Genomic DNA, 19,379 nt, shown 5'->3' on the forward strand with positions numbered 1-19,379 from the left:
CCTGCCTTTCTTCCTTCAGATAAACCTCAGCTGTGCTAAATTGGACTAGTAATCCTTGGTTTATGCATGGCTCTCACTTAGTAATTAAGTAGTTAATTAACTAACTAAGGAATGAACAACTTTGATGACATCATCCAACTGGAGAAGAACACTGTTGGTAGTTTGTATTTACCTGTGTGCTCCTCTCCGCCCCAGCCCGTGTGCCTCTTTTCCCTTACCCTTTTGCATTTATTATTCTGTTGCCTTTTTTCTGGTTGTTTCAGTCGTTTTATCATAAGTGTGTATATTTATGTGTGTACATATGTATACCTAAGAACATATATATCCATATATGTGTATGTGTGGGTCTGTAACCTAAGTCTATAACCTCAGTGATACACTGTTTACTTTTAGTTCTTTGTGAACTTTATAAGGTTATTATTCTATATGTGGTAACTTGGAATTATCTTTTTAAAGTCAGTATTATGTTATGAATATTCACCCAGAGTTATGTGCAGCTTAGTTAACCCATTTTTTCATTGCTGGATGATGTTCCGCTCTGTCAATATGTTACAGAATTGGGGTTGTTTCTAAAATAATTGTGGTTAGCAACAGTACTGCTAGGATTATTCTTATTCATATTTCCTGTGCAGGGAGTTTTTAGTTTTTACAGGCTTCCTTTAAGATTCAGTGGGAGTGTGTGTGTGTGTGTGTGTGTGTGTGTATATTATATATGATACTATATATAATATAAATTATATATAATACCATACATATAGTATTACATATATTGTATATATTATATGTATATAATACTATATATACTATACTATAATAGTATATACTACTATATATATACTATATAATATGTAATACATGTAAATGATATGTATTTGTGTTTTAGAAATGGGGACTAGAATGATGATACACAGAAAGTAAGGAGGCCAGATGAGAGATTGTCATAAAAATCCAAGAAATACTGAGAGTCTGAGCATGAGCACTTGGAAACGGAGAAGAGCAAGTTAGGTCTGAGGGAAATTGGGGATGGACCTGGTAGCACCTGGAAGGTTAATTGGCCATGTGGTTTGCAGAGAGAGTGAGAGAGAGCGAGAGAGAGTGAGAGAGAGCGAGAGAGAGCGCTTCTCCCGCGTTCCCTCCGAGGTGCAGAGGTAGAAGGTGCCCCTATTAATAGAGATATACAATAAAAGATAGCAGAGGAGGGTTTGGAAGGAAACCCAGTGAGGTCACTTTTGGCGGGTTGAGCTTTAGGAACCTTGGAGAATCTCTGTGTGGGATGATGGTAGACAGTTGTAAACACTGACTTTTTAATACGGTGAATGAGGTCATTCGCACCCTGTCGGGGAGCGTTAAGTTATGAAGATTCTTGCAGGTGAGCTTTTGGGTGACTTTTTGCAGGCTGTTGACCTGTGAGAGGTCATCCCATCTTAGCACTTGAGGAATGCTGGGGAGAAGGTTGATCTGGCCTTGGCCTCTGAGCGGTACATTTTGGAACTGTAAAAAGGAAGATTTTGTTTATGTTGACGATCCCGATTTATCATTAAAAGTTTATGTTGTTTCAAAGCAGATATGTATCTTTATCTGTTTTGTAATTAGTTAAGGAAAAGTCCTGTCAGGTTTTAAGGAAACTTTTTGACTAAATTTCTGTTCTTTGAAATGTTCACTTCTCCACAGTAACTGATTTCCTAATAAGAAAGGTCAACAAGCATTATTTCTTAAGTGAGTAAAACGATGGAAGTAGTTTTGAGTGAACAACGTTGCTCTTCATACACACTGTTTTCTTTTCTCTTCTTTTCTTTCAGTTATCTGACTGGATCAAGATTGGAGATCTGACTTTCAGAAACTGTCATCTTTTTGTAAACCTTCAATCAAAAGGCTTAAAAGGGGGAGGTATTGAACTGATTTTACCAGGAGCCTGTGCCATTTTTAGTTGCATAACGGTTATGTTTTAAACGTGCAATGAAGGTATATTCCACGGGATGTGATGAGGCTGTATCAGGCTGGAAAACCAGGGTGGGCGGAGCTAGCGAATTTTCTATGAGAACGTGCGGGGTATAGTACCCTGCGAAGCAGAGTCCTGCCGGGGCTTGGGCCCGCTGGGTGCTGCACCCCGACGATGGAGATAAATTTGTAGTGATGATTTCGCTATTTTACGCCCAGTTTTGTTTGTGTGTTTTTCTGTGCATCTGAGAAGTTACTTCCCTTTCCCCGTCCTCTCTATACTTCCCTGTCAGCTCTCCGAAGGTCACCGGGTCAGTCAATTCTAAGCATCTCTCGGTGAGGAAATGCTTAAGGGTATTTGAACTGGACAGCTATCGGGACAGTGACTGGGCCGATTTCAGCGTAATCGGAACGTCAGTTGGGTTTGAGACTATCAACCATGGCCTAGTAGCCGCCACTATCTCTGGCTTATTTCTTAGCGGCAAGAGCACCCACAAAAGACTGCCATTGACTTCGCTTGCTTTGGAGCCTGGCGACAGCCTGCCCCATGCTCTCCGTCTTTGAATGAATAATCTTTTGTGATATATGGTCTGTTTGTGAGCCTTTTTTAAAAACCGAATTTTGTACTTTGATTAAAAAGGTGGAGATTTGATAAATGAGTCCGCTCTGCTCCTACTGTGTCTGGCCAGGTAGATGTTCAGAGCCGAGAGCTGCGACAGCTCATGTGAAGTCATAACTTGTCCAAGTTTCCTTAGGTCTTGGAACCAAACAGCACGTGGGCAACAGCCGGGGGATTTTTCTTCTAAAATCAGTTTTTAAGTGCGTTCTGTGCTTTAGGTCGGTTTGGTCAAACAACCCCCCCGCTTGTTGATTTTCTCAAGGACATTTTAAGAAGATATCCGGAAGGAGGACAGATCCTTAAGGTAAGGGCGTGTGTTGTATACGTGTGTGAATTTACTTTGGCAAAAAAAAAGAGTTGGGAGTCCCGGTGGCGTTTGACTTTTGAAACACGTTGTCTAGATTTGAACAGCTGCACTTCCTTCCCTCCACGCCTGCTGGCTCGGTCGGGCTGTGAGTGCGGCCGTCGTAAGGACGCGAGGGTTCAGAGGCAAAGGAGCCCGCTCAGTTGCTGGGTGCTGTAGTCAAGCACAGTGTGGCTCTAGGAACGCTTTTTTCAATAATCTTATGTAAATACATAATGTAATTTTACAACTTTTGTGGAACATCGTGTGGGGCCGCTGCAAACCAACCGGTTGACCGAATGGACAAAATAATGCAAACCCACATTCAGGGGCCATGAGCACATTTGACCCCTGGGTTTAGAAAGAGGTTTACTTCTTCTTCTTTTTTTAAATATGAAATTGATTGTCAGATTGGTTTCCGTATAACACCCAGTGCTCATCCCAAAAGATGCCCTCTTCAATGCCCATCACCCACCCTCGCCTCCCTCCCACCCCCCATCAACCCTCAGTTTGTTCTTGGTTGTTAAGAGTCTCTTATGGTTTGGCTCCCTCCCTCTCTAACCTTTTTTTTTCTTTTTTCCTTCCCCTCCCCCATGGTCTTCTGTTAAGTTTCTCAGGATCCACATAAGAGTGAAACCATATGGTATCTGTCTTTCTCTGTAGGACTTATTTCACTTAACATCACACTCTCCAGTTCCATCCACGTTGCTACAAAATGGTTTTAGTTGTTTATTTCTATTTACAGTGTATTCTTTTAGTTTGAATACACTCACTGAAAACCAAAAACCAAAAAACCAAACAACCATAATAGAAGAACCTGCAAAAATTATTTGGTGTTTAAGCTTCCTAAGAAACCTGCTCAATTAACTGTAAAAGTAGATCAACTATTTGCATTTTTCTCCCCCCTAATTTATTTTAATGTTTATTGCCTTTCATATCCTGGTCTTCATTATATGTTTTAGTTTGGATGGTAAGTTTCTAGAAAGTAAGGATTAGGTGTATTTAATTGAACTTACGTAGTTGTTCTTGGAAAGGTGCTGGTTGCAGATTGCTCCCATCGTTAGTGATTTTAATGACGGTATGTTGGAGCAAATTAAGGTCATCTTTCAGCATAGGTTCACAGAAGGTTCACAGAACCTTCAGTGGTTCACAGAAAGTGAGCTTGGAAACTATTTTATTTCAGGATGCTAGGACAGTATGGGGAAAGTGTGGATTGTCAGGGGGTAGACAGAGGTGAATAGAATCCATTTAAAATTTTTTTCAAGTTTATTTATTTTTAGAGAGAGAGAGAGTGAGTGAGCAGGGGAGGGGCAGAGAGAGAGAGAGGGAGAGAGAGAACCACAGGCAGGCCCCGCGCTGTCAGCACAGAGCCCGATGTGGGGCTCAAACTCACGAACTGTGAGATCACGACCTGAGCCGAAACCAAGAGTCGGACATGTAACCCACTGGGCCACCCACGTGCCCCAAAGCTAAGCGACTTTAAGTGAAGATTTAGTTGGTGGTAATGGGAGTAGGGGCTCGTCAGTTCAGAAGCAAGTGACTGGGGACTGAGGGGACACAGGGCAGGGGTTTGGGCGAGGTCTTTGTACACCTTAAAGTTGGCAAGCAGCCCGCGGTCCTTCGCTCTCCTTACTGCGTGCATTTGTGTGCGAGCCGGCTCAATATCATCTCTGTTCTTTGGATATTGTGGTCGAATTCGGCACTTAGAGATTTAATTAATAGGAATCATAGAAATTACCTACACTCAGGTCACTGTCCTCTGTGATGTTTGCTGGAACAAATCTGGACGTAGTTTAGTGACTTGCCCAAGATCATATGCAAATTGGCATATTTATTGCCTCTTCTCAGAATTAGTTTGGAAGAGATCCCCTGACAAAAAGCATCCCATCCTATTTTTTGTTCAACTTGAGACTGTTAGTTGGGGCCTGGGACTTAACAGGTTTTATCTCCAGTGTTCCTTCTCTCTGCTCCCTAAAATACACAGAAATCACTCACAGATAATCCAAATGGAAACAAGATCCAGCTTCTAAAGTGCTATTCGTTTTGCAGGTGAACGTTGTATTTTGCTACCGATTATTCTTATTTCTGTCTTTTGTATTATAATTTCCTAATGTAAATAAGATTGCTATGTTTTAGGGGTTCTTTTAGACTGAATAGGGTAGGGATAGGTCTTAAAAATCTTTTTAGAAATAGACAGTTGCGTAACTAGGAGGAATTTGTAGATGACAAGGAGGTAGCTAAGGGCATGGTTCAAATGTTCGTGTTTGGGGTTGAACAGCAGGTGGGATTAAGATCCCCCCCACCTTTCGGTGTGCATTGGGTGAACCCTGACGCCATCCCTGGTCTCAGAATTAGCTCTCCAGTTCTGCTGTGTCCCCTCACTCGGCCATGGTGGTGTCGTGTCCCGTGGGCACCGTATCTCTTCCCTACGTGATAAAGGCTTTGCTGTTGGCATTGCCATGGGATCAGTATAAGCTCTCTTCACTTCTCGTCCATCCTTGACTGCTCCCTCCTCTCCTTCAGGGTGAATACTACAGACGGAATTACTGTGTTTTAAAGACCCATCCATCAAAAATGAAGCCAGTTGATTTGGTTTAGTCTGTGTCAGAGCTCATCCAGGAGTTGTCATCTGTTGCCTTTTCCTTACTTTAGATGCATGATGCTGGTGTTGGCTTTAAGAGTTGGACTCCTATTTCAGAGTCTGGCAGAGCTCCCTTCAGATGGACCAGAGCCCAAGATGTTTTTGGTGGGCACGCCAGAGTGATTGGGGCTGTTGAGGAAAAGGATTTTGGGGGGACTACCGATGGGTGTGTAAGCCTTGTAGTTTGCTCTTTCCTTTCTACATTGCAGAGGTGTGATCACCAAACAAATCCGCCAAACAAATAACATTGCTGCCTTCTTTATGGGAAAGGAATGAGTCAGTCCTGACTGCGAATAAGCTTTTAGCTTTAGTGCAGGAGAAAGACAGGGTCAGATTGCAACTTCTCAAGCATGCAGACTAGTAAGCGGTACATATAAACCGATACATTTTTTTTCTCAGAAAAGGTGAGTTTGGTAAGGGACTGGTAAATAAAGGTCTGTCTTTGGTAGCTGCTTGAGAACAAGCTGCCCGTCGCAGAACCAGAACCACCCATGCACCTTTCAGAGGTGGAGTCATTTCTTTTGAATGAAGGCTTGTATAGATTGTAAGTCAGCGTTGTAAACAGTGTCAGGATTTGTACTGGGGGACAGGAGATGGCAAGTTAAAAGTTGCATGTTAAGTGTGTCATTGGAGAGGGACTCACGAGCTCTCAACCGTGCTCTCATATGCGTGTGACAGTTACTTGCAGTCATATCCCCACCGGATTTAAAGGTAATGATGCGGTCGTTGGTTTCTGTGACTGAAATGTAATTACTTTTTAAATAGTATAGGAAGTTCAAAGATGGGCAATAGATTGTGTGTTATTAAATGTTATTTTTTGGTGTATTTTCTTGATTAGGAATTAATTCAGAACGCAGAAGATGCAGGGGCCACAGAAGTTAAATTTTTATACGATGAAACTCAGTATGGAACGGAGACTCTTTGGTCAAAAGATATGGCACAATATCAGGGTAAGAATCGATAATCAGTTATTGATTGATGTGGGTGGGAAGAGGGCTTGAAGGAGACAAGGGAATAAGGACAGCGAAAGGTAAGACAGTAAGATAACCGTGACCAATAGACCCCAGATACCTCGGTCCTACTCTGGGACGTGCTGTGTTCAAGAGAACGTTCATAACTTTGAGTGCAACTTACAAGTCAGATGGAGGATATATGTGACTGTATATGACTATATATGGTAGAAAGTTATTGAAAATAACAAGGATTGATTCTGACATCCCTGAATATATTTTAAAGAGGTGCAGGTCCTGTATTTTTGAAAACATGTTTTAGGATTTAGGAGGGTGATCAAAACTGTTGTTAACTATGTAAACGTTATATAGTTAACGCTTATTAGAGCTGATATATCGTTCTCTGGTCAGACCTGGGACAGGCAGGTTGCACGTGTGTGTCGTGTGACGAGGCGCGAGGAGACCTGCCATGCCTGGCGGCTGCCCGTGTGCACCGGGCTGCCCCTGCCTCGGTGGTGGGGGCAGGTGGCCCCTCTGCCGTCGTCCGGTTTCACGATGACGGCTGCCGGGTCAGGCGTCCTGGTTCTGGCATTCCTGATTCCTGTAGCCGTGGTTGGAAGATACCGGGCGTGGATCGGAGGGAGGGTCTTTGGTTCAGGTCCTGGTCCCACACGGGCCCACCCCCTGGCACATCTCCCCTGAGCATCGGTTCGCCTGGCGGCCGCTCTGATCCACCTACTCACTCACCGTGACCGAGCAGACGGCCTGGCCCCGCTTCGATTCAGTCTGCTCTCCTGGAAATGGTAATAAGAACAAGGCCTGCCTCCCAGTGATTTTGTGGGTGAAGAGAGCTCCTCTGTGTGATAACGTTTTACGGCTGGTGTCACACTGATATTAGTCATTATGTGTGTACCTTAGAGGCACGAAGGGGACAGTGTGAGGAGATCCTAGAAGTATTTTGCTTCAAACTCCAACCCAGCATCTAGGATTTTTGCTTCCAGCCTTGACTTTACCTCATTTGAAAAAGTATTTGAAATAAAAATTATTTAACCGAATCAAGTACAGTTGACTCTGGGGGGACATGGGGGTTAGGGCTGTTGACCCCGTGCGGTCAAAAATCCCTGTATGACTTCTGACTCCCCCCAAACTTAACCACGGATAGCCTAGTGTTGACCAGAGCATCTTATCTGTAACATAAACAGTCGGTTAGCACATATTTTGTATGCTATATATATTCTATACTGTATTCTTACAGTAAACTAGAGGAAAGAAAATGTAAGGAAAATGATAAGAAAAGTAAAATACATGTTTAGAACTTATAAAAAAAATCCATGTATAATCTGTGTAGTTCGAACCCATGTTGTTCAAGGGTCAGCTGTATACGTAGATGGACTCTTGAAAGCATTATCAGATTAGCCAATTTAAAATAAACTTGGCCACATAAAACTAGGTAGAGGTGATCTCCGATCTCTTTATTTAACAAATACTTGTTGAGGGCCCTACATGTTCTTGCATATTTGAGCTTGTCTTTTATGTTCAGATGTGAATATTGTCTTAGGCGGTGTCATCTTGGATCTTAGTTTTGTTCCCCTTTATCGATACTTAGTTTTGCAAATGAGAACTTTTCAGTCCACCTTATTCTTGTTCTTATATTTTTATATAACCAGATGACAAAAGACTCTGTCAAATCAGGTGCATAAGAATGAGGAGATCTCACCCAGTGTCCCACCAGTAAGGATTTCAAGGATGTGGTTAATTAAGAGACACGGTGAAGGAAGGCTGGAGAAGGGTCGGACTCCCCACTCTTCCTGCTGGGTCTGTTTGTGCTGTGTTAGGGCACACCTGGGCCTGGAGTTAGCGGAGGTGGCCTCGGAATGATGCACGAAGGCCAGCACCTACACGGTCATAAAACACGTACATGTTTTTCTCTGACAGTTCAGTAGCTTGTGAGTTTTCCAGGATGTTGTGTCTCATAAATCTGTAAATTCCAGGTTTATTTATAATCGAGTTCTGAAGCCTCCACTAGACTCCTCGGCTAGCAAACAGCATGAGTGTGTTTGCCCAGAGGTCTGTCGTCAGCGTGTTTGCAAGGAGATTGGGCTGGGTTCTCTCTCTCTCTCTCTCTCTCTCTCTCTCTCTCTCTCTCTCTCCTCGCCCCCCCTTCTCTCTCCATATTCCCTTTTAAAAGGAGAAAGTAGATTGCAGGCCTGCTGCTAACCTTTCCTTCCCAGATAACTGCAACTTTTGTTAGAGAAAATTCTCTCAAGAGGTTTATTGTTTTGTTATCTCACTCTCAGAACCAGGAGATGTTCTTTTGATCAGGGCGGATTGGGGTATTTTAAAATTGATCTGCATGATGGAGGCGGAGATTCGGTGAGATTCAAGATGAACACAGAGGTGGAATACATACAGTTTCCTCCTGAGTCCCGGAGGCGTATGATCAGATAACACCTCGATCGAAACCATGAAAAAAGAACTGGGTGATACGTGCTGGGTGTGGAGGCCCGTGAGGACCGATGCGTCTAGCTGACTCACCCAGTTCTCTGCTGCCTGTGCAGGGTGGGGTGGGGGGGCTCCTCTGTGCACCACCCCGTTCAGACACCGACTGGCCCTCGTGGAAGGAATGTTCCAGAAGCCAGTGAGTAAGGGCGGTTCCACGTGCAGGGGGTCTGTCACCTGTGGATGTATAGCATCAGAACAGTTCTGATGTGTCAGTAAACCCTGAAGATCGAGGATGTGAGGAGGAAATTCCTTTTCCCGTGAAGCACTCCGCTTGAATTCGTACGAACGTGCATCTGTTATTTGGTAACTTGACAAATGTTTTGTAAAAGCAGCTGGGCAGCAAGGGATTTTCTGGCTGCTGGCGCGGAGGAAGGCAGGTCTTCCTTCAGGCTGGCCCGCTGTGCCTCCTTCCTGGCGCTGTGACCTGATGTGTTCCCGCTGGGTTCCTAATTCCCCTCCGTAGACCTGCTGGTTACGCACGTTCTTTCTAGATTCTGGCAAGAGCCTCGCTCCCAGTCCTCATGTTCTGTGTGGTCAGTGTTTGTGGTCCCCGTTTCTGTGTCTCCAGAGGTATGTTTAATGGAGATTTGGAGGAGGCAGAACCAGACATTGCCCACTGGATGCCATTCTAAACCAGCTGTCGTGAGCTCTTGGGTGGTACGATACTTATTTTATAGATCCCTATAACAGTTGTTTGGTTAGTCGCCAATACTTGTACATACCAGGAACAATATCTGACTGTGTAGGTGATTCCTCTGTGGTAGGTGTTGGGCCGGGGCCTTCATTTGTATGATCTCATCTGCGAGTGCGGTGCTGTCCTCATCCTTATTTTACTGACGAGGAAACTGAGCCTGAGTGGCTTTAGTTTGCCTGAAGTGATTCAGTTGGCAGTGGTGGATCCGGGTCTGACATCCAGCTCCCCTGGCCCCAGAGTCCCCTTCACCCGCTGTGGGCTTCTCCTCCTCAGACAAGCTTGGGAACTGTCATCTCCCTTCTTGGACTGGTTTGCACACAGCCGTTGGGCCGTTTTTGTAAAGCGAGCAATGGCCAACATCCCCGTATCGGAGCTGGAATTTATAGGTGCGCGTGAAGAGGCTTCTGGGGGGTGCTGGCATGTTCTCTGTATTTAGTTGGAGGCTTCACAGGCTTATTCACTTTGTCAGAGTTCATCCAGGCCACACATGTAAGGTCTTTGTACTTTACTGTGTGTGTGTTTACTTCAGTAGCTTTTTAAAAGAAAAATGTTAATTATTTTTAAATATGATGAATTACTATAGTTGAACATACTCAAACAATGTTAGAGATTCTGAAGAGAAGTTTCAAAAAGTGATGCCCCCAAAATATGTTGAATTATAAATCCAGATTATAAATTCAAATATTTTGAGAACTTTGTAAAGGAACTACTTTAGAGACAGGGTAGCATTATTCTGAGGTGCTGATTTTAAAATTTGTCACATTAATGATTACAGTAGTTAGACAAGTAATGCCTTGAATAGAAAAATCCAAAGGCTGATGGAAACAAAAACAAACAAGGTGATTATTAACATGACTGAGGGATTATTTTCCTCCTTACGAAATAATATATTAACAAGGTTGTCGTAGATAGCAAGGCCTCCCGTACACGTACAGGTTATCACATTTACAAAACAAAAATTTAAACATGCTATTTAGGAAGGAATGTTGCACAGTAATAGTGTACTCTGATTAATTTCCTTGTGTGCCCTGTGGTTCGGATGTCTAAGTATCATAACATCCTTAATTTTTCCTTTTTGGGTTTTTGACCAGCCATAATGTTTTGTTCTGCTAATAATTTTTGCTGTTAGCTTATGTTTTTGTTTTTACCGTGAATGTTGGCATCACGGTGCAGAATTCCGTCATCCCCTTCACTTTTTTCCATTTTTGCCATCAAGTAAGTGGTTTTACGTAGAGGAAGCTCCTGGGAGAGGGCCGAACACTCTGGCTTACTTCTCTCTGAACGCCTGAACGTGCATTCCCCCCGCAGGGCCGGCTCTCTACGTGTACAACAATGCAGTCTTCACCCCCGAGGACTGGCATGGCATTCAGGAGATCGCAAGGAGCAGGAAGAAGGACGACCCTCTGAAGGTGGGAAGATTCGGGATCGGGTTTAATTCTGTCTACCATATAACAGGTAGAGTATTTGCCTTTTCTGTCACACCAGTGCCAAGTATTTTCACCTATGTTTTGTAATTTATTTGGTTCACTTTGGAGATGATACTGTTTTAAAGGCATCGTTTCCAGATGAAAGCGGTTTCAGAGGCATCTCCCGAATTCTCTGGCAGCGGCGAGAAATATGCCAGTGAACTAGCAGCGTGTCTTGGGTTTTCTAAAGTTGCCACGGTAGCCACACCGAAGTGTCACCATGTGATGCCAGAAGTTAATGTCCTCACGGTCCAGTGGGACCGGTGTGATAGTATCTATTAAGTCACTTTACGTGAGGTTTGAAATGTAGCCCTTGAAATGCCTACACAAATTGTTACTCTCAGAATTTTCACACTGAACCTCTTTTGAGTCAGACCAACTGATTTTCATAGATTTTCTTTTACACGTTTTTAAATATCAAGCGACTAAAGACGAAAGTGTAATGCCCAGCAGTATTGAATGATGGCCAAAGTGAAGATCTTTGATTCTGGCTTCTCTACATTTTCCTTGTAAAACTTTTGCTCTTCTCAAACTTCTGAGTATTTTACTTTGTTCTATTTATTTTTTTAAAGCACTTGTTTAAATATTTATTTTTGAGAGAGATGGAGTGTGAGTGGGGGAGGGGCGGGGAGAGAGGGAGACCCAGAATCTGATGCAGCCTGGCTCCGAGCCGTCAGCACAGAGCCTGATGAACCGCAAGAACTCGGTTCGAACCAGCTCGAACCCAAGAACCCGCAAGATCGTGACCCGAGCCGAAGTCGGACGCTTAACCGACTGAGTCACTCAGGCGCCCCCCAGCTTCGAAGTATTTTAAAGATTACTTTGAAATCATGTGTTGAATCTAGAAAGAATATGAGGGTTCTGGTTCATAGTTAGAGCAGGAAATACTTGGAACTTGTGGTGTAGACATCTCTAAGAATGGATGACTATGTTTCCAGAGTCAAAGCTCTCGGTATTTACTGTAGTTTGTGGTAAAAGGTTTTTGTTTTTAATGTAATTGGCACCTTAGTTTCAAAACTCTGTTTGCGTTTTGAACTTGAAAGAGAAGGAAGGATTGAGCGGGCAGGGCTATAGCTATCGCTAGGGTGACCATATAATTCATTGTTCACATTGGGACACTGGTCAGAGTACAAGAGGGTGGTATTGTTCCCAAACAGCTGGCCAGCTGGCCTGAATTGGGACTACCCTTGGCAGGTGGGGGGACATAGGGTCACACTCACTATATAGCCCAATTTTACTAAGCCTGTTTTTTAAATTGCATTTATATTATTATATAGTCTTGTAAGTAAATAATACACTAAATCCTCTATCACAGCATTATATAACCATTATACACGAATGCGAAGATTCACGTGTTCAGCCATTTGCATGGTACCCCGTAGGTCCCTGACATACGGAAGTTTCACAATTTTATGGGGGCACCGACGTGAATTGCATGAGTGTGGAGACTGTTGTACAGGAATGAATTGTTTAGTCAGAGAGTCTAGCTGACTGCCAGCAAATGCTGTGGATTTGTTCCCTGTTTGAGAATGAGCACGTTTATGTGGGACAGTATTAACTGGAGTGTTATTCTCTAATCACAGGATTTGCAAAGGTCCGGCATCATGCTTTGTAACTGTCAGGAGTCTCCCTGACATAATTTAAGCAACGGGAGTGTGGACACGGTGTAAAGGGAGCACAGACAAGAGTGCCACCCGACCACGTTGTTGATCAATTTAGTGGCTGGGTTGGGGGACATCACATTTCATACTTAAAATACCTGAGAGCTTAGGAGTCGGTGTTTGTGACGGCTCAGCCTGCTGTTGGTGACCGTTGATACTGAAGGTGTGTCTTGCCTGAAGGTTAGGTGCTAACGTCCGCGTGTGCGGAAAAACGTGTCGAAATCACTCTCACGGAGTCCTTACAGGGGCACCGTGGTGAAGAATTTCTGTAGGTACGGAGCATCTGACATTCTAGTCGTTTTGCCAGTGTCTAAGTGTCATTCCGTCTTTGGTTGAGAAACAGGCGAAGCAGCTGGTACCAGTTTTATGAGCCACGCTGTGCACGCAGTGCACCTCCTGCAGCACCGCACTTGGGTTCTGCGTGGTTCTGAGATGTGCTCAGTGTGAGCGGCCGGGGGTGGAGGCGAACCCGGGGCTCACTGCAGACTCTCTCGGGGGCCTTTGCTCACTGAGGAGCATGGCGGGCAGTCGCTGTGCTGTGCTTTCTCTCCCCGCTTTTCAGAGAATCTGCGGTTGAAATTTTTATTGTGAGCCTGGGATGAAGTTGCGTTTTGCATAATTGGGCTCATGCGGCTGCGGAGATTGAGCATAAATACCCAAGTAGTCGTTGCATATCTCGTTTAACGGGTGTCTGAAGATACATCTTACATTTTCTCAGTAATCATTAGAAGTTTCCCTGCCTGATACTTACGGAATCAAAAGAGAAACCATTATGTTTCATGCTCAGAGAAATTAATTTCTGAAGCTAAATTTAGTTTGTTTTTAGATAAATCCGCATTAGAGTCTCTTTATGGTTTGTGCTCTTCCACACGTAATGCTTTGATAGTCAGTCTGCATTGTAATTATAATTGTCTATCAAATTTCAGAGTTGTTCATGAGTGTCGAATTTTTCTTTACAGATGTTCCCTGTATCTTTAGTGGTGACCAGATTGGGATGTTAGATCCTCATCAAACGCTTTTTGGTCCCCACGAATCAGGCCAGTGTTGGAATCTCAAAGATGACAGCAAAGAAATGAGTGAACTTTCAGACCAGTTTGCGCCATTTATCGGCATTTTTGGAAGCACCAAGGAAACGTTTGTAAATGCCAATTTTCCGGGAACATTTTTCCGTTTCCCCCTTCGCCTCCAGCCTTCACAGCTTAGCAGTAACCTGTACAATAAGCAGAAGGTTCTCGAGCTGTTCGACTCTTTCAGGGCAGACGCAGACACGGTGCTGCTCTTCCTGAAAAGCGTGCAGGACGTCTCCTTACACGTCCGAGAGGCCGACGGAACCGAGAAACTGGTGTTCAGAGTGACTGCGAGCGAGAATCAGGCCCTGAGACATGAGCGGCCGAATTCTGTGAAGATCCTGGAGACTGCCATAAGCAACTATTGTAAGAAGGTCCCAAGCAACAGCATCACCTGTGTCACGTATCATATAAATATAGTTGTAGAAGATGAGGATAGGAAGGACGCCCAGAAAACATCGTGGCTGGTGTGTAACAGTGTGGGCGGGCGAGGGATCAGCGGGAAGCTTGATTCTTTAGCCGACGAATTGAAGTTTGTCCCCATCATTGGAATAGCCATGTCTTTATCGAGAGACGGTGACGAAGAAGGAGCCACAGCTGATCTCTCAGGAAAAGCCTTCTGTTTTCTTCCTTTGCCGCCGGGTGAGGAGAGCAAAACGGGCCTCCCTGTTCACATCAGTGGGTTCTTTGGCCTGACCGACAATCGCCGAAGCATCAAGTGGCGGGAGCTGGACCAGTGGAGAGACCCGGCGGCCTTGTGGAACGAGTTTCTGGTCGTGGACGTCATCCCCAAAGCCTACGCGACTCTCATCCTAGATTCCATCAAGCGCCTGGAGACGGAGAGGAGCGCCGATTTCCCCCTGTCAGCGGACCTCATCTACAGGCTTTGGCCCGACGCCGGCAAGGTCAAGGTGCACTGGCAGCCCGTGTTAGAGCCTCTGTTCAACGAGCTGTTCCAGAACGCGGTCTTGTACTCCGCGAGCAACCAGTGGGTCCGGCTGGAGCAGGCGTACTTCTCAGAGCTGGACGAGAGTGCGGAGTGCACCGCCGCCGTGCTCAACTACCTCCAGAGCTCAGGGAAGCACATCGTCAAGGTCCCGGCCAACCTGGCGGCCGCCGTGCAGCTGGCCGCCTCCCCCGCGAAGCCGGTGCGCAAGGTGACGCCCGCGTGGGTGCGGCAGGTGCTGCGGAAGAGCGCGCCCGCGGGCGGGGCCCGGGAGAAGCTCCACCTCCTGGAGTTCGTGCTCTCCGACCAGGCCTACAGCGAGCTGCTGGGGCTGGAGCTGCTGCCCGTGCAGAACGGGAACTTTGTGCCCTTCTCGTCATCTGTATCAGATCAAGATGTTATTTACATTACCTCAGAGGACTATCCCAGGTACGGCCCCGCCCCTGCCCGCCTCGACTCCCAGACCCCTTTAGTGGGAATCCACCTGTCGGCTGCGTGGGGGGCGGGGAGGCGGCGGTCAGGGGCCCTCTGGCGGAAGCATTTGTTAACGTGCCGCAGGGTCCCTTTGCACTCGTGGGAGGGTCCCTTTGCACCCGCTGAAGTGCAAAAGCGTTGGGGGCTGGGCCCGCCGGAGGGTGTCCCGAGCTGCTGCTGCTCTCCGGAGTGGCAGGCGCGGGCCACTGAAAGCCATGGTCCTAAAGTGCTAGGAATAACGAAGTAAGGGGAGTTAGCGATGAATTGTTTTCAGGCAATTCGATTGAATGGGAACAGTACATGAAGTCAACGTACCTGAGTGTGTGTGTGACATTTCAGAAAACAAAATGAATTCTGAGATGTTTAGACCCCTCTGGACTTGGGTTTGGTGCCTGCCGACATTTTAAGTTAGTGAAGCCTGGCTAAGATTTGCTCAAAAGGTATTGCCGTGTGATCACACTGCGGGCAGTGTGATTTATGCAAGCTAGCACATTTAACTGCCTTGAAATGACATAATAAATGAATATGTGGTAGTTGTTAGAAGGTTATCTCTGCTGTGTTCCTTTCACGTTTTAGGTCCCTTTTCCCAGGTCTTGAAGGAAGGTTCATTTTGGATAGCCTGAAGCCTCATCTTATAGCTGCTTTAAAGGAAGCTGCCCAAACCCGAGGTATTAATTGTTTAGTTTTTTTTTTTTTATATATAAGCCTGTTTTTAAAAATACAAAGTTTTTTTTTTTTTTTTTTTTTTTACATAAACCTATTTTTAAAAATACAAAGTTTTTAAAAGTTCTCTATGAAGTTGAACCAATATGAAATTGCCCGGAGTTCCCCACTCTAGATCTCTAAGTCACGATTTCAGATGGTTCAGCCTGTTGTAATTGTTATATTTTAAGGTGTTTCAGTGCTACACTCTGACATCTAAAAGAATTGAAAGGTGGCAGGTATCGTATTTCAGAACCTCTCCTGTCACGGTCGGGTGGTGTACGTTTATGGTAATTTCTTACACAACTTTTTAATGCTTTCCCAGTTCCTTTGTCACGTGACCCCTCCCCTGCCCCCCCACCCCATCCTCCCCCCCCCTCCCCCCCAGTCTCCTATCTCATAGCCTGTGTAGTAGTGGGCACAGCTGTGGTCGGTTGGATTGCACAGAGGAAGGAGAGAGCGGTTCGGTTCAAGGTCAGGAGCTCCCGTGTGCCCAGAGCTCAGGTCTCGCACCCACCAGCCTTATGTCACCCATACTGCCCTGCCCTCCCGAGTTGTGTGCAGCTGTGCGTTGTCAGCTCCGGGGACTGCAGACAGATGGAAGGGTCAGGAAAGGGGGCTCCTGAGGTCTTGGCAAAGGATGGGTGTCCTTTATATTGCGAATTCTTTTTAGGAAAAGACAGAAGGGTTTCGGGGGCAAAATCACCATGGTTCTCAGTTTAAGGTCACCTTTCAACTTCCACCAGCATCTTTTCCATTAGGGAACTGTTGCCTGAACTTTTTCGAAGTTGGAGATTGGCTTGAAAAATTCTGGATTCGTCCCGTTGGTTAAGGGTATAAAGCATATTCTTTGTGATGTGTCTTTTAAAGTATATGGTGTTTTTGAGGATAATGAGTAAAGGACAAGTTGCTACCGATCATACACGTATTTATTTAAATACAAGGGAAGGGAATTGGGATGGGGGTGGCAGACTAAAGATGAGTCCAAGTTCCAGGAGTCAAGTTCCATGAGTGTGCAGTGCTGTTACCATCAGGATCTAAAGCTGTGAACCAGGAACTGGACTCTCAGTAACCATCCGTTGCCCGTTTTTGAAAGTTCTGGGCATAGAATTAAAACATGAGGGTTTTTTCTCTGCCGTGTGTACTTCTCTGATTTCATAGCTCAAGTAAAATCTGTCTCAGTTGATAGTTTTACTTGTATCACGTCTAGAATCCAGAGCTAAACGTTAAGTTACTGCTTGTGTTTTCACTCTTTGCTGCGACTGCCCCTTTACTGTTAGCTGTGGATGTGTTCCAGTCTCTTCCTTCTTGGGGAAAACAGAACAAAGCCTGACTTTGATTTCCTTTCTTGCAGTCTGTCCCGGTCCAGTTTCTAGAGCGAGTGGGGCGTGCTTATCAAGTCTGTACCTCCTTATCATCCATTATCACTGCAGATGAACATTTGCTTCTGCTAGCATTCTGATAAAATTGCCGGGCCGAGGTCACCCTTTAATGACTTTTTTTTTGTTAAATCCGGTGGACTTTTTGTCACTTTTCCCTCATCTCCCTGAAGCTTCGATGCTGTTGCTCACACCCTCTTTGAACTCCTTGGCTTTTATGACACCATTCTCTTTCTGTGTCCTTGTTCTTATGCCTGCTTCCCAGAATTCTTTGTGAATTCTGTACCTGAGTTTATCCACCGCATATGGGCTAGTTCAGGAGCTCTTCTCAGCGCTGACTTTTTTTGTTCAAGTTTACTTATTTTGAGAGGGAGAGAGAGAGAGAGCGAGCGCAAGCAGACTCTGAGCTATCAGCGCAGAGCCAGATGCGGGGCTCGAGCTCACGAACTGAAAGATCATGACCTGAGCCGAGATCAAGAGTCAGACAGTTAACCAGCTGAGCCACCCAGGCGCCTCTGCGCTCTTCTGTTTTGCTCCTCTCTGTCCTTGAGTGAGGCGGCCCCGGGCCCCCGCTGCCAGGTGTGTGTAAGAGCCGCTGATCTCCAGTTAGCATCCCAGTCCCAGGAGGGACAGTGTGGCGTAGTGGTTATGTGTCAGGACTTGGGAGTCACGCAGATCTGGGCTCACTCCTGCCTCCTCCGTTGTGTGACTTTGAACAAGTTAGCCTGTGTTTCCTGATCAGTAACCTGGTAATACAGTAACATCCTTCCACGAGGGCGTAGCTGAGGCCTTCAAGATTCAGCGATACCCGATGCAAGATCGCTTTATTTCAAGGTTAATGGCAGGCAAACACGGGGTGGGTCAGGGAAGGCAGGCAGTCACAACGTACTACCTGGACTTTATTCCGTTTGCGGTGCCGCGGCAGGGCTCGTATGAGAAGAGCTCTGCCGTGCTGTTCACTCGCAGGAGTCATGACTGTGACCGCGGCGTGATGTGTCCGCGGTGCACACGGTTCAGCACCGTCCCGGGCTCGTCGTGAGTACCGACGGAACAGCCGCCGTTGCCGCGTTGGACTCGGAGGTCTGCAAGTGTCTCGAAATCAACATTTTCACGACTCGAGTCCTCCTCCCCCAGATCCGTTGCCCCTGCTTCCCGGTTCTGTCCATCCGGCTTCCGCCTCCTGTGCTGCCACCGTGGTAGCCGAGGCGGCTTTTCACAGAGCCCCTTGCTCCCGGGCTCGCTCTTCACCGAACGCACCCCTCCCCTGCTCGGGATCCCCAGCGGATGCCGCTTCCTCCCGGGCAGACCTGGTGTGGTTCGTGCGGGCGACAGGGCTTTCTGTGGTGGGGACCTCGCCATGTCCTGCCTTGGTTCCCGCAGTGTCCCCCTTCTGTTCTTGCCGTCACAAGCACTTGTAGGTTGAGAGGCTCGGCGAGCGCAGGGCCCTGTGCCCTGTGACACTTGCCACCGCCGCGTAGCACGTAGAGCCGTGTCACGGCGGCCGCTCGGTAATTGCTTTTACCCCAGTGAAAGTTTTGTCGTGTCTGGGGTTTTGTACACCGCGTTCCCTTTGCCTGGAACACCCTCCCCGTCCTGTACCTGCCCCGCTGGCTTGTGTTCGTCGCCTACTCTTCAGCCCACACGTGTCTCCAACAGGCCGCCCCTCGCGTGGGCCGCCCCTCGCATGCCCTGCCCTGCTCAGTGGGGGTAGATGCCCCTCCTCTGCTCGGGGAGCTCAGGACGTGGTCCCTTTAGTCCCCCTGGCCTTCTCACGGTCCTAACTTTGCCGTGCTGGGCTAGAAAATCCCTGAGAGCAGGGACGATCCCTTATTTTGTTTCACTCGCAGTGCCCGTTTGACAAGTCTGCTTGGACACGTTCACGCTTCCGTATGCGGGGCTGGGGATTGTGTTGCAGCAGGCAGGAGCGCGAAGATGAAGCGGCAGAGGAATCCCTGGGGTCGTGCCCGTGGTTTAGTACTTCATCCTCAAACGAACAT

At 46.3% G+C, this 19,379-nt stretch overlaps 1 protein-coding gene across 5 annotated transcripts in view; it reads left to right on the top strand.

Annotated features, from left to right (window-relative positions):
- Nucleotides 1-19,379, top strand: part of SACS (sacsin molecular chaperone) — an 85,621-nt gene that overhangs the window by 47,030 nt on the left and 19,212 nt on the right. For 4 of the 5 annotated variants that reach the window (XM_086715173.1, XM_086715180.1, XM_086715176.1 and 1 more), the window contains 6 exons: nt 1,800-1,887; nt 2,776-2,861; nt 6,380-6,491; nt 10,996-11,142; nt 13,774-15,256; nt 15,878-15,969. In XM_086715173.1, coding sequence (XP_086571299.1) covers nt 1,800-1,887; nt 2,776-2,861; nt 6,380-6,491; nt 10,996-11,142; nt 13,774-15,256; nt 15,878-15,969 — 2,008 coding nt within the window. The remainder of the gene's footprint in view (nt 1-1,799; nt 1,888-2,775; nt 2,862-6,379; nt 6,492-10,995; nt 11,143-13,773; nt 15,257-15,877; nt 15,970-19,379) is intronic. The other variant, XM_086715184.1, reaches the window with a different exon arrangement.

This window comes from Puma concolor, chromosome A1 (assembly GCF_028749965.1).
Source record: "Puma concolor isolate L17-30 chromosome A1, mPumCon1.1.hap2, whole genome shotgun sequence".
Taxonomy (NCBI): Eukaryota; Metazoa; Chordata; class Mammalia; order Carnivora; family Felidae; genus Puma; species Puma concolor.